Below are 14,061 nucleotides of genomic sequence, written 5' to 3'. Positions count from 1 at the left end.
AGGAAGGAACACTCCCAAACTCATTCTATGAGGCCACCATCACCCTGATACCAAAACCAGACAAAGGTACTACCAGACAAAGATACTACAAAAAAACAAAATTACAGACCAATATCACTGATGAATATAGATGCAAAACTCCTCAACAAAATACTAGCAAACAGAATCCAGCCACACATTAAAAGGATCATACACCATGATCAAGTGGGATTTATCCCAGGGATGCAAGGATTCTTCAATATACACAAATCAATCAATGTGATACACCATATTAACAAACTGAAGGAGAAAAACCATATGATCATCTCAATAGATGCAGAAAAAGCTTTTGACAAAATTCAACACCCATTTATGATAAAAACTCTCCAGAAAGTGGGCATAGAGGGAACCTACCTCAACATAATAAAGGCCATATACGACAAACCCACAGCAAACATCATTCTCAATGGTGAAAAACTGAAAGCATTTCCTCTAAGATCAGGAACAAGACAAGGATATCAACTCTCACCACTATTATTCAACATAGCTTTGGAAGTCCTAGCCATGGCAATCAGAGAAGAAAAAGAAACAAGAGGAATACAAATTGGAAAAGGAGAAGTAAAACTGTCACTGTTTGCAGGTGACATGATACTATACATAGAGAATCCTAAAGATGTCACCAGAAAACTACTAGAGCTAATCAATGAATTTGGTAAAGTAGCAGGATACAAAATTAATGCATTCCTATACACTATACTCTTGCATTCCTATACACTAATGATGAAAAATCTGAAAGAAATTAAGGAAACAATCCTATTCACCATTGCAACAAAAAGAATAAAATACCTAGGAATAAACCTACCTAAGGAGGTAAAAGACCTGTACTCAGAAAACTATAAGACACTGATGAAAGAAATCAAAGATGACACAAACAGATGGGGAGATATACCATGTTCTTGGATTGGAAGAATCAATATTGTGAAAATGACTATACTACCCAAAGCAATCTACAGATTCAATGCAATCCCTATCAAATTACCAGTGGCATTCTTTACAGAACTAGAACAAAAAAATCTTAAAATTTATATGGAGACACAAAAGACCCCGAATAGCCAAAGCAGTCTTGAGGGAAAAAAACGGAGCTGGAGGAATCAGACTCCCTGACTTCAGACTATACTACAAAGCTACAGTAATCAAGACAATATGGTACTGGCACAAAAACGGAAGTATAGATTAATGGAACAGGATAGAAAGCCCAGAAATAAACCCACGCACCTATGGTCAACTAATCTATGACAAAGGAGGCAAGGATATACAATGGAGAAAAGACAGTCTCTTCAATAAGCGGTGCTGGGAAAACTGGACAGCTACATGTAAAAGAATGAAATTAGAACACTCCCTAACACCCTACACAAAAATAAACTCAAAATGGATTAGAAACCTAAATGTAAGACCAGACACTATAAAACTCTTAGAGGAAAACATAGGAAGAACACTCTTTGACATAAATCACAGCAAGATCTTTTTTTGATCCACCTCCTACAGTAATGGAAATACAAACAAAAATAAACAAATGGGACCTAATGAAACCTAAAAGCTCTTGCACAGCAAAGGAAACTACAAACAAGATGAAAAGACAACCCTCAGAATGGGAGAAAATATTTGCAAATGAATCACGGACAAACGATTAATCTTCAAAATATATAAACAGCTCACGCAGCTCAATATTAAAAAAACAAACAACCCAATCAAAATATGGGCAGAAGACCTAAATAGACATTTCTCCAAAGAAGACATACAGATGGGCAAGAAGCACATGAAAAGCTGCTCAACATCACTAATTATTAGGGAAATGCAAATCAAAACTACAACGAGGTATCACCTCACACCAGTCAGAATGGGTATCATCAGGAAATCTACAAACAACAAATGCTGGAGAGGGTGTGGAGAAAAGGGAACCGTCTTGCACTGTTGGTGGGGATGTAAATTGATACAGCCACTATGGAGAACAGTATGGAGGTTACTTAAAAAACTAAAAATAAAACTACCATATGATCCAGCAATCCGACTACTGGGCATATACCCAGAGAAAACCATAATTCGGAAAGACACATGCACCCCAATGTTCATTGCAGCACTATTTACAATAGCCAGGTCATGGAAGCAACCTAAATGCCCATCGACAGACAAATGGATAAAGAAGATGTGGTACATACATACAATGGAATATTACTCAGCCATAAAAATGAACGAAATTGGGTCATTTGTAGAGACATGGATGGATCTAGAGACTGTCATACAGAGTGAACTAAGTCAGAAAGAGAAAAATATCGTATATTAACGCATATATGTGGAACCTAGAAAAATGGTACAGGTGAACTGGTATGCAGGGCAGAAATAGAGACAAGATGTAGAGAACAAACGTATGGACACCAAGGGGGAAAGTGGCGGCGGGTGGTGGGATGAATTGGGAGATTGGGATTGATATGTATACACTAATATGTATAAAACAGATAACTAATAAGAACGTGCTGTATAAAAAAATAATTAAAATTAAAAAATAAAAGCTTTTGCACAACAAAGGAAACCATAAACAAAACAAAAAGACAACCTACAGAATGGGAGAAGATATTTGCAAACGATGAGACCAGCAAGGGCTTAACTTCCAAAATATACAAACAGCTCACGCAGTTCAACAACAACAACAAAAAAAACAGTAATCCAGTTGAAAAATGGGCAGAGGAACTAAATAGACATTTCTTCAGATAAGACATACCGATGGCCAACAGGCACATGAAAAGATGCTTAACGTTGCTAATTATTAGAGAAATGAAAATCAAAACTGCAATGAGGTACCACCTCACATTGGTCGAATGGCCATCACTAAGAAGTCCTCAAATAACAAATGCTGGAGAGGGTGTGGAGAAAAGGGAACCCTCCTACACTGTTGGGGGGAATGTAAGTTGGTGCAGCCACTATGGAAAACAGTATGGAGGTTCCTCAAGAAACTGAAAATAGAGTTGCCATATGATCCAGCAATCCCATTCCTGGGCGTATATCCGGACAAAACTATAATTCAAAAAGATACATGCGCCCCTATGTTCATAGCAGCACTATTCACAATAGCCAAGACATGGAAATAACCTAAATGTCCATCAACAGATGAATGGATAAAGATGGGGTACATGTATACACTGGAATACTACTCAGCCATAAAAAGGAACAAAATGATGCCATTTGCAGCAACATGGATGGAACTAGAGATTATAATACTAAGTCAGAAAGAGACATATTCCACTTATATGTGGAATCTAAAATACAACACAAATGAACTTTCATGAAACAGAAACAGACTCACAGACACAGAACAGACTTGTGGTTGCCAAGAGGGAGTGGAGCGGGAAAGGGATGGAGTGAGAGGTTGGGGTTAGCAGATGCAAACTATTATATACAGAATGGATAAACAACAAGGTCCTACTGTATAGCACAGGGAAATATATTCAATATTCTGTGATAAACCATAATGGAAACGAATATTAAAAAAAAGAATGTATATATTTGTATAACTGAATTACTTTGCTCTTCAGCAGAAATGAACACATTGTAAATCAACTATACTTCAATAAAAAAATTCACACACACACACACACACACACACACACACACACACACAAAGGCTGTCCCTAAACGTGTGGGAAGTGGATACTGGCTCTGTAAGCTGGTGGCTTCAACATCTACCCTGTTGGGTGAGGGGAGATCTGTCCAGGAGCAACAGATCATTCATTCGTGCCACTTTCAACCTTTAGGCCCCATTCGTCCTCTACCCCACCACCATGCTGTAAGTGGGCCCTGGGAGTCTCTGCAGCCCCTACATACTGCCCAGGGGGTTGGGGTGGTGCAGGAGCCCAGGTTTGCTAAACCAACAAGAACCTTTCTACATATTGGGTCTACTTAAAGTGGGACCATTCCACTGCCTCCCCGTCGCCACCTGGCTCCCCTTGCCTGCCAGGTATGGCCCTAAGCCCTGCTGGATCCGTGTGCCTCCATAGTTATTGGCTTCCCCTGCCAGAGCTTGACTCGTTAAATTTGGCCTGGGGCCCCCAGCCTCACTTCCTCCTCTCCAGCAGCTCCCCACATATCCTGGTCTTCCCCGCCTCTGGACATTTGCTTGCGCTGGACCCTCTGCTGAGATCTGGCTGGAAGGATGCAGAAGAATGGGAATTTTGTTGATTCCCAGGGCAGGGGCAGCTGAACTGTAAGGGCTGTGGATTTGTCTTGCCAATTCTGAGTCCTGAGTTCCTGGCAAGACACAAAGCCAGGTGAGAAAGCAACGTGAACGAATGATCAAACAACTGAGTAAATGAATGGACGCTGGGCTTGCAAAAGAGACCGTGCGGGAACTGGTGGTCAAGCCACATTGGTGGGGGCGTGGGGCAGGAGGGACAGAATCTGGGTGTGGGCTGAACCCCCGTCCTCCCTCCTTTGCCAAGGAGAAAGCCAAAGTCCAGTCCCAGAGCCAGTGTTTATTAGCAAGATGGAACCCAAGGGCAGGTGTGGCCTGGACAGCCGAGGGCTGCCAGGAGCCCCCATCCACCTACCCAACTGCCCCCCAGAGCTATTTACACCCATCATCTGAAGTGGTGGGCAGAAGGGAGCCCTGGGGAGCCCCTGCAGGCCCCAGGCCTCCACCATGACCCCCTCTCCCCTCAGCGCTGCCTGAGCCTGGCCCCTCTGCTTTTCTCCCAGCCCCTGCATCACAGCGGCATGCAGAAAGCAAAGAGGAGGTAGAGTGGCCAGGCAGGGAGGGAAGGAGGGGCTGGAGGGGCTGCCCCACCCAGGCAGGGCTCCTCTTCTCCTGTCCCCAATAAATAGAGAATAAATACCCAGGAAAGGGCTGGCCTTGACTGAGTGCCCCTCTCCCAGGCAGGGGCCGGCATCCTGTGCCAGCCCCTTCTTCCCTTCTCTGAGCGCATCTGAGCCCTCACTCCCACCCCCGGTCTCCAAGCAGTCCTCGCATCCACATGTATGCCACCAGCAAACATGGGCGAAGGTGTACAGTCCGTGCCCCATCCAGGTAGAGCTTGCTCCTTCCCTGTGTCCTGTAGATCCTGGCGGTGGCTGTCGAGCAGGTAGACTCCCAGCTGAGCCTGGGGACTGTGTGGTCCTGGCCTGGCTCGGCCAACTGGCCGGGCCTGGTTAGGTGGGCTCCGTTTTCTGCCGTCTCTGACCAGCATGGGTCTAAGTTTTGGATGATGCTGCCGCTGAGGCAGGCTATTTACAACCCACCAATAAATACTGTCTTTGCAGGGGCAGGGTGTATATAGAATATAGATATTTTATATATATATATATTTATCTTTTATATTAAAAGGGACGAGGACTAGGCCGGCCCATCGCAGGGCTCGGACAGCAGGCCTCATGTGTCTGGCGGGTGGTGGCGGCGGTTCCGGGGTTTTTTCTGGTCCTGGGGTTCAGGAGGCCTGGGTGCCCCTGGGGCCTCCCTGGGACTGGGGGGCACATGGCGCCAGTAACCCTGGCAGTACTGGTGGATGAGGCCCACTTCTGGCTGGGCCAGGAGCTGCGCCAGCTCCTGGTAAGGGGGTGTGGGGGGCCCGGCGCCTGGGGGCGGTGGGACGCTCACAGCTGGGGGTGGGAAGAGGGCAGCATGGACGGCGTCCTGGCCCAGTACATGCAGCTGCACTCGTGTGATGACATGCTTGAAGTTGTTCTCGGTGGCTGTACAGGAGTAGAGGCCGCGATCACCAAGCTGCAGGGCGCGAAGCAGCAAGCCCTGTTCCGTGCGCAGGAAGCGGTCGTCTGCACGCATCTGTGGGGGCAGGGGCTGGGGCTCAGGGGCTGCAGGACTACCCTGTTGCCCCGGCCAGCTCCCCGATCAGACCACCTCTGGGGCCACCCCATGCAGGGGCACCCGTGTGGAATTTCCATATACCAAGAAAAACAAGTTTCCATATAACATCTGAATAATAAACACTTCCATTTCAGGAGGAATGACCATAAGGGGATTCTGTACAATGAGAGAATTCTGGAGCACACACACAATTTCTATTTAATGAGAATAAACAGATGTTGGGGCACCCTCAGAGAATTTCCATGTAGAAGGGATTGCCTAGAAGGTATTTCCACAATAGGAAGGCTACCCCACAGAATTTCCATATGCTGGAACTCATCCACGTGACATTTCCATAGAATGAGGTATACTGCCAATAAAGTACACATATGGAATTCTCATATAAAAAGCCATGCCTGGGGGCTTCCCTGGTGGCGCAGTGGTTGAGAGTCCGCCTGCTGATGCAGGGGACATGGGTTCGTGCCCCGGTCCGGGAAGATCCCACATGCTGCGGAGCGGCTGGGCCCGTGAGCCATGGCCGCTGAGCCTGCACGTCCAGAGCCTGTGCTCCACAACTGGAGAGGCCACAACAGTGAGAGGCCCGCGTACCGCAAAAAAAAAAAAAAAAAAAAGGCACGCCTACAAGTAGTTTCCACGTAATATGGACACCCCACAGAGTTTCCATAAAACTGGATTCACCCAAATGATCTCCACATAGGGAAGGGAGCTTGGAAGGACTTTCTTAGAATGAGGGCTGCCCCAGTTTGGCTCCTATACCACATTTCACCCACGTAGAATTTCGACTGTACAAGGGACTCTCCCAACCATGGTGAGGACTGTGGGGCACAGGAAATCACCTCTCGGCGCCGGTCACTCGGATCTCGCTGGAACAGCCACTTAACGGTAGCCTGGGGCGAGCGGGGCTGGCACTCAAGGAAGGCTGCGCTCCCTGCCACGCCATACTGCACGGACTCCACGGCATTCTTATTGGCTGTAGAACAAGAGGGTGCCACGTGAAAGCAGCACTACCTCTTGGCAGACTGCAGGCTGGCGAGGGGCATATACAGGGATACCCACCCATACAAGCAGGGCTGTGCCATCAGGCATCCACTCCTTGAGGGGGTGGCCGAGGACATCCCTTCTCCAAAACCCCTCACCCCCTCACCCCCACGGACCATGTGAGAATCCTTCCAGTGGGGGCCCCATGAGCAGCTCTGTAGGCTGCACAGCTCCACACCGAGGAGCACCCAGTGGTGAGACATAGAGCACTCACCATTGGAATTGAACCCACGGCACTGCCTGATGGGGTTCCCGTGCCGGACGTCCTGCCGGCGGCTCCGCCTGGAGGAAGATAGCTCCTGAAGGAGTATTCCCAAGAAAACTTGCCCCCCAAGTCTCTATAGCCCCAAAACTCCAGGGTAGGATGTCTCACCCATAAAGTCCCCCAGGGTAATATCACATCCACCTCTAGACCTCCAGGACAGAGCCCTGGGTCTGGTGGCCAAAATTCCAAGGGTCTCGGGGTTCACACCTCTTAGAGGACGCTGTGTAGCGGGAACAGGCTTGGCCATCCCAGGCACAGTAGGGGTCCCGGGCAAGGCAGCAGTCGGCACAGGCGGCCCCATATGCCTGGCAGCGGTGCAGGCTCAGGTGCGTGACGCCCACGGCTGAGGCCACGTACAGTTGTTGCTGTGGGCAGGGGTAGGAGCTTGTCAGTTCCCTCCCCATAGCCAACCTTCCTTAGGAGCCAGTTGGGCCAGGCTCCTCCCCTTCTTGTTCTGTGCCTCAGTGTCCCCATCTCTTTGCCAAGGGCTTGACCCCAAAGTGAAGCAGCCTCCATCCCTACCCTCAGCCCACCTTGCCAGAACTCACCCTCTTGGAAGAGATGGTCATGGTCTTAACAGATGCTGGGTCCTAGGAGAAGAGAGGGATTAGCTTATGACCCTGGGGACCCCCTTCCTGTCCTGACCTGGAGGTCTGAGGTCAGGAGGTGGTACTGAGGAGAGCCATGGTGAGGAGGACAGGACTGGGTGGTGTCACACCCACCTTGAAGACCTCCACCTCCTCTAGCATGAGCTCCTCCATCTCCTGGTCATCCTTAGGCAGCACAATGACCTTCTGCACTGTCCCGCGGTCTGGAACGGGCCGGGCAGGGCCTCAGTGGGGCTGAGGACGCTGGGAAAGGGGCACCAGCCTCAGCCCCTTCCCCCACCAGGGCCCAAACCCCCCAAGGGCAGTGGAGTGGGAGAGCTCTGTGCCAAGGTTGAAGAGTTGCCCCCAGATGAGGGGAAGAGGTCTAAGGAGACTGGCCCTGGATAAGGGGGAGTCACAGCTAGAGTCTGCTCCTCTGACCCCAGACCCTCATTTTGGGAAGCTGCGAACAGGCTGCAGGAAGTGTTCCCTTATGTTGAGGGCTACTGGAACAGTGGTGGGTGCAGTTTGCATGTGCACACGAGAGCATGTGTGTCAGTATTTGGACCCAGGTATCCTGGAGGTGTCTGGCTCTGTCCTCCCTCTTTCCGCCCAAACATGGGTCCCCAGGCACCCAGTGTCCCTGCTCTCCCGGCCACCAGGGATAGGGATGAAAATGGGGTTTCGCCATCCCCATTCTCAGTTATCCTGGTAATAGAGAGAAGCCTCCAAAGGATGAAGGTGGCAGAGCTGACATTGACAACCCTGTAGTAACCCCTTAGCAGGGCAGGGCCCAGCCCTATGGATCAGTACCCTCCACCCAGTGGGCCCAGTGTGGGAGGGGCCGGGAGCAGCAGTGGGTACCTGTGCCCAGGAAAAGCACCTCATAGCGCCCGTCGGCTGCATCCACCTGGTCCACGGCAACAGTGGTGAGACGGTAAGGAGAGCCTGTGCGGACCACCAGGGGCCGCCGCTGCAGAGGGTAAACAGCCTGGTACATGAGTGGGTGGGTGCGCATGAAGTTGATCACTTCATCAGGATAGTCCTTGGTGGACTTCATGGATGGCGTGAAGGTTCCACCAGGGCACTGCAGGCAGGTGATGAGTGTCAGGCCTAGGCTGCCCAGGGCACCCTGGACCCATTAGCTTCAGAAGAGGTCTCCGCTCTGTCTGTCCCCACCAGCTCCACCTGCTCCGCTTCTCAGAACACCCATCTGGGCTTTTGCCCAATACCCAACCTCTCTGCAGGTCCTGCACCAGCTGAGGTCCCAAGGTCTCACATGGTCAAATCCCATGGCCATCTCCCCAGCTTCATGTGCCATGACTTTGTGGCAGCGTTTGGCAGAGCTGACAATGGCCTTTCTAGGTCCTCATCCCCACCCGCTCGTCTCCTTCCTCTGACTGTTCTTCCAGTGCACCACTTCCCCAGCTCCACCCCTGCTCAGCAGGACCGCAGGCACACCCTAGGCATGTGATCAGATCACGAAGCTCTCCTGCTTAGACTCCCGCAGTGGTCCATGTCACACCAAGATCAGGTGAATCGCCTCCCACTACTGCAGGGGCTCCTGCTCACCCCCACCTCCAGCCTGCCTTGAAGACTTCCCTACAACTTTCAGCTTCCAAACAGCCTCCCAGAGGGAGCAGCCTGCCACACCCAGCCACCATCTTTGTTTCAGGATCCTAGCTGGATTCTTTCACAGCCCGACACTGTGTGTAAACGGTGGAGTCTTCCTTACGGTGTGTTTTGTTTTAACTTCAGCTTTATTGAGGATGAATGGTGAGTTTATATGTGTGTATGGTCCACCTCCACCCCCGCCCCCGTCAACTTGGCTGTGAGTGCCACGATGTTGCGGCCCATGTCTGCAAAGGGCCTGACCCAGCACAGTTCTCGTGGAAAGAGAGGAAAGGGAAAGGTGGAGTGAGTGGGGTCCTCACCGTGCCGGGCCGTGGGTAGGGCATCTTCCCTGAGAAGGGCATCCATTGGTAGTTGGGGCCCTCCTTGTGGGCAAAGGGCCCATTGAAGACCATGCGAATGTCAGCCATGGAGTAGACACACACGGCAGAGCCTCGGAACACAGAGCTGCGGGCAAGGCAGGCTGCTGCTGCGGGTGGGGCAGACCCTTGGCCCAGGGTCCTCCCCAGCCTGCCCTCACCCACAGCTCCCCACCAGGATGGGGTCCTCCACAAATCACAGCCCCCTACTCAGCCACACCCTGCCACTGCCGGCCCCAGCCCCAGTCTCACCCCGAGGAGGTAAAGACAGCGTAAATGACTGGGTTCCTCACATCCTGGGTCTGCTGGACAAACACATCCTCTGGGGACAGAAGGAGAGGGAGCTGGGAGGGTACCTTGGCCACGAGCCCCAAGGCCCTGCCCACTCCTGGGTGGGGGGCACCAGGCTTCCCCTGACCACCCATCCGGCCGCCATCCCCTGCAGTAGCCATAGGCCCCCGCCCGCCTGCCGGGTGCTCACGGAGCTCGTCAAAGTGGGTCTCGATGCCATCCTCGCCTGGCACAGAGCAGACCAGCCTTGCCTTCAGGAATGTGCTCCACTTGTTGACCAGGCAGCAGTGGCCGCCGTCATCGTTCTGGGGGGCAGGGGGCAGGGTCTGGGTCAGATCAGCTCACTCACCTCAAAGACCCTGCCAGAGCAGGGCTGATGGAACCAGGACTGGGCCTGGGGAGGGGGCAGCAAGGGGCCTCATACCAGGCAGATCCGCCCGATGCGGGCATACACGGCGGGGCTCTGTGGTGCCTCCGCAGACCGCTCACGGAAGAAGAAGTAGAGCTTGTCGTCGTTGCGCTCGGCGCTGTCAGGGATGAGCTCAGCGTGGATGAACGAAGGGTCTGCAGGTGTGCAGGCGTCAGTGAACCGCACCCTCCTTGGACAAAGCCTCTTTCCCGGGCCAGGTACAAGAAGACCCCCGAGTCTTCCCGGGATAAGAAACTACCCCTGCTCCAGCCAGTCAAGGGCCAAAAATTCTCCCACGAGTGTTTCTTTATGATCTCTGTGCCGCACCCCAGACATGCTGCCCACTGGAGGTGTTGTGGGCTCTGCTCACCATTGAGCCACCGGGAGTTGTACTGATCCGTGCGCATGGCCGTCTGCTTTCCAAGCGTGCGGAAGATGGCCGCGTCGGTGCCCATGAAGTCGATGTACACACCTGCATAGAGCTCCTCGTCTGTGGGTGGGCCAGTGGGTCAGTCATGGGGACGCCCTTGGCTAAGGCCGGTGCACAGCACACATGACCTCCAGGGCAGGGTCCCATCTCCCCCTCAGGTTCTCCAGGGCGATTGTATCAGTGGGGCGTTGGTGAATGTTTTAACAACTGGCTCTGGGAGGACTGGGATTAGCAGCAGTTGGCTCTGATTAGCAGCCAGAGCCAATTTCTGTGGTGTAAATACTCCCACCATGGCTGATCTCAAGCTGCTAACCTGAGGTCACTCACTGAAAGTAGAGTTGGGAAGACCTGCCAAAACCATTGTCTAGTGTTTCCACCCCGTAGATACAAGAAATGTAAATAATCTCAAGAACACAGATAATAATCAAATATAGTGAAATAATTAGCAAGTAGTGAGTTTTGAATATTTTTACCTTTGTTTTTAAAGTAATTTATTTAACTGTAAGTGTATATAATTTACTTTCTAACAATAGCTGTGTTTAGTAGCTGGCTCACAGAATACCTGAAAATTTGAACAGAAAATTTGACAAACACACTGGCTCCAGCACACCACTCCAAGTCTTCCCTCTAGACTCGCCCAGGGCAGGCCCTGTCTTCCCCCAACGGACTCCCTGGTCTGGACCCTGCCATCCGGCTAGGACCTTCTTACTCACCAAGAGGGAGAGGATAATGCCCACCCTCTGCCTTTCCCAGGCTTGGAGGTGGCACACTGCCCAGCAGCTGCTGAGAGGCAGACTCAGTTGGGCAGTCAGAAAGCAGGCAGACTGCAGGGACCTGGGTCAGCAGTGGCCTCACCCAACCTGGGGGTAGGGGCAGCAGCTGCTTCTGAGGCCCCAGGCAGGACTCCTCCCCAGGGAACATTCTCCCAACTCTCCCAGACACTTGGTCAGACCAGAAACACGGCCAGACCAGAAACAAACTCCCCAAGCTGGTCTCTGGGCCAGGACTCTCCATTGGCGCTGCCTTGTGGGCCTCTCCCAGCCTGCCAGACAATCCGAGAACACGCTATGGGACCACCGCCTCATACCACCCTCAGTACAGACTCCGCTTGTCTTCTCTTCCAGGAAGCCTGTGGCCAGGAGGGTTCTGGCCTTTGCATGGACCACACTGTGGATTTCAGGGTAGAATCTGCCCCCTGCGACCACCGCACCCCCATTCGAGGGGATGGATGGAGGCTCATACCACCTAGTCTCTGCCCCTCTGCGCACACTGGGGTCTGGTCTGTACCCTTCCCCTTGCCAAGAGGGACCACATTGCGGGGGTGATGGGGGGGCAGGTTTCAGACACAGCAATTTCATGGTCTCTTCCCTGGGGTAAAGTGTTGGTGCCATGCTCCCTGCTCCAGAGGCAGAGGTCACACCTTTAGGCTTTAGAACCAGGGTGGGGTGGGAGCACTCACTGATGAGGGCTGAGGCTGTGTCCAGCTTGGGGTCATAGGGACACTTGCCCTTTCCTGACTCGAGTTTCTCAGGCTCCAGGTAGAAGATGTAATCCTGCAAGGCAGAGAGGGGCCCGGCATCATCCAAGCCATCCCGCACACGAAAGGCAAGGGTCATCAGGCTCCCAGGGTGAGAGCAAGCCCCCAGGGAAACCCTGAAGCCACCCTGCTTCACTCCCCAGATCTCATTGGGTTTTAACTCTATCTTGCCAGGTCTCCCAGAGCAGGGCGGTGCTGAGGGTTCCCAGGGAGGTGCTTCCTGGTCTAGATCTCAGATAAGACCTGGGAATCATGTCTTGGAGGACTCTGCTTCGGGGACCATGAGAGGGGCATCAAGTGGGCTTACAGGGGCTGAAGCCCCTCCATGCCAACTCGTTCAGGAAGATTCTGGCCAGGGCCCCCTTGGGCCACAGAGGTACAACTCTTTGAGCTGTGGTTGCCTGTCTTGGGCCATGAAGGGCAGGGTTACTGGCCAAAGGCCTGGGATCCTGTCCTTTGCCATCAGGTCCCACCAGGCCAGAGGGCTCTGAGGTTATCGTGTCGCCGGGTTTTGTGCCCTACCTGTGCTCCTCAGGATAGACTAATAGGCCAGGGCCTTTTCCCTGCCCCTCAGCAGAGCCCCCAGCTCCACATGTCTCCGCAGGGAGCCAAGAGCTGAGGGGTCCAGCCCAGACCACATGGAATTCACAAAGCCCCCCCACCCCATGCCTCCCAGCCCATCGCTGAAGATGCTAGGAGGAAGGCTGGTGAAGGCACTGGGCAGGACGAGCTCATGAGGAGGTTAAGGGAGGAAGAGGAGAGAGGCACAGAGGCAGGAAGGAGGTGGCAACAGGTGGCAGGGATGGTGATGGGAAGGTGTACACAGGCCTGCTTCCAGTTACACTCTGCACACATGACTTCCTGCACACATGGGGCTGCACACACAGCTCGGCACGCATCACTGCCAACACACGGAACCCACTGTTCACACCCTGGGCACACACACGCAGAGTCTGAGCGGCCCCACTTCTCAGCACTCCCTGCCACAGACACGCGAGCTCAAGTGACCACTTGCTCTATCACTCACCGGCAGCCCCTGCCCAGCCCCAGCGCCCCCCAGCCCCGGCCGAGTCCCTCAGCCCTGTCCTGGGTCAAGTCTAGTAGACACACAGCTCTGCCCCTCCCACCCCAGGAGTTAACCCGTGCCCCAAGTGAGGCATGGGGCATGGACACCTAAGAGCTATGTGTCAGGCTGCACACATGTGCCATTTTCCCACGCTGGGTGCTAAGTAAGGTGTGGGTAGGAGAGTGCCCAACGCGTGCCCACGCATGTCTACACACGTGTTCTGAGGGCGGAGGCATGGCTGTCCCCAGGGCTCCTGTCTTTCCCACCTGATGGCTTCATGATTTCTTGTCACACTGAGGCTGACATGAGTCCAACTGGGAATGCCTTCAGAGGCTGAGGGCACTGCAGGGGAAGGAGTGGGAGGGGGGCACAGAGGTGGACGGAAGACCCGGGGGAGGCTGGCCTGGGGTGCAGGCTCCTGGCTGGAAGGCCAGGCCCAGGATGAGTTCGGTTCAGAGGCAGTGCTGCCTGGCAAGAGCCTGAAGGGATGAGGCCCACCTGGCGTGGGGCTGTGGGCGTCGGGTGGAGGGCACCATCGGTGGCTCTGCTGCCTCGGCCTCTGACCACCTGCATCTGGGTCCAGGGTGTGGCCTGAGAAG

General features: G+C 52.8%; 1 protein-coding gene across 3 annotated transcripts in view; it reads right to left on the bottom strand.

The window, feature by feature from the left end:
* Positions 1–4,255: 4,255 nt before the first annotated feature.
* SEMA3F (semaphorin 3F) overlaps positions 4,256–14,061 on the bottom strand; it is a 30,027-nt gene continuing 20,221 nt past the window's right edge. The window contains exons 6-19 of one of the 3 annotated variants that reach the window (XM_079935181.1): positions 13,961–14,053; positions 12,319–12,412; positions 10,800–10,919; positions 10,445–10,584; positions 10,211–10,325; positions 9,982–10,051; positions 9,673–9,817; positions 8,603–8,825; positions 7,874–7,962; positions 7,700–7,741; positions 7,359–7,516; positions 7,101–7,168; positions 6,685–6,818; positions 4,256–5,806 (exon numbers count right to left, since the gene is read on the bottom strand). In XM_079935181.1, the coding sequence (XP_079791307.1) occupies positions 5,396–5,806; positions 6,685–6,818; positions 7,101–7,168; positions 7,359–7,516; positions 7,700–7,741; positions 7,874–7,962; positions 8,603–8,825; positions 9,673–9,817; positions 9,982–10,051; positions 10,211–10,325; positions 10,445–10,584; positions 10,800–10,919; positions 12,319–12,412; positions 13,961–14,053 (1,902 nt within the window). In that variant the 3' untranslated portion in view covers positions 4,256–5,395. Of the gene's footprint in view, positions 5,807–6,684; positions 6,819–7,100; positions 7,169–7,358; positions 7,517–7,699; positions 7,742–7,873; positions 7,963–8,602; positions 8,826–9,672; positions 9,818–9,981; positions 10,326–10,444; positions 10,585–10,799; positions 10,920–12,318; positions 12,413–13,960; positions 14,054–14,061 lie in introns of all 3 variants that reach the window. The other 2 variants (XM_079935180.1, XM_079935182.1) reach the window with 2 other exon arrangements.

This window comes from Stenella coeruleoalba (assembly GCF_951394435.1).
Source record: "Stenella coeruleoalba genome assembly, chromosome: 10".
NCBI lineage: Eukaryota > Metazoa > Chordata > Mammalia > Artiodactyla > Delphinidae > Stenella > Stenella coeruleoalba.
This window is presented reverse-complemented; position numbering and strand designations above follow the sequence as displayed.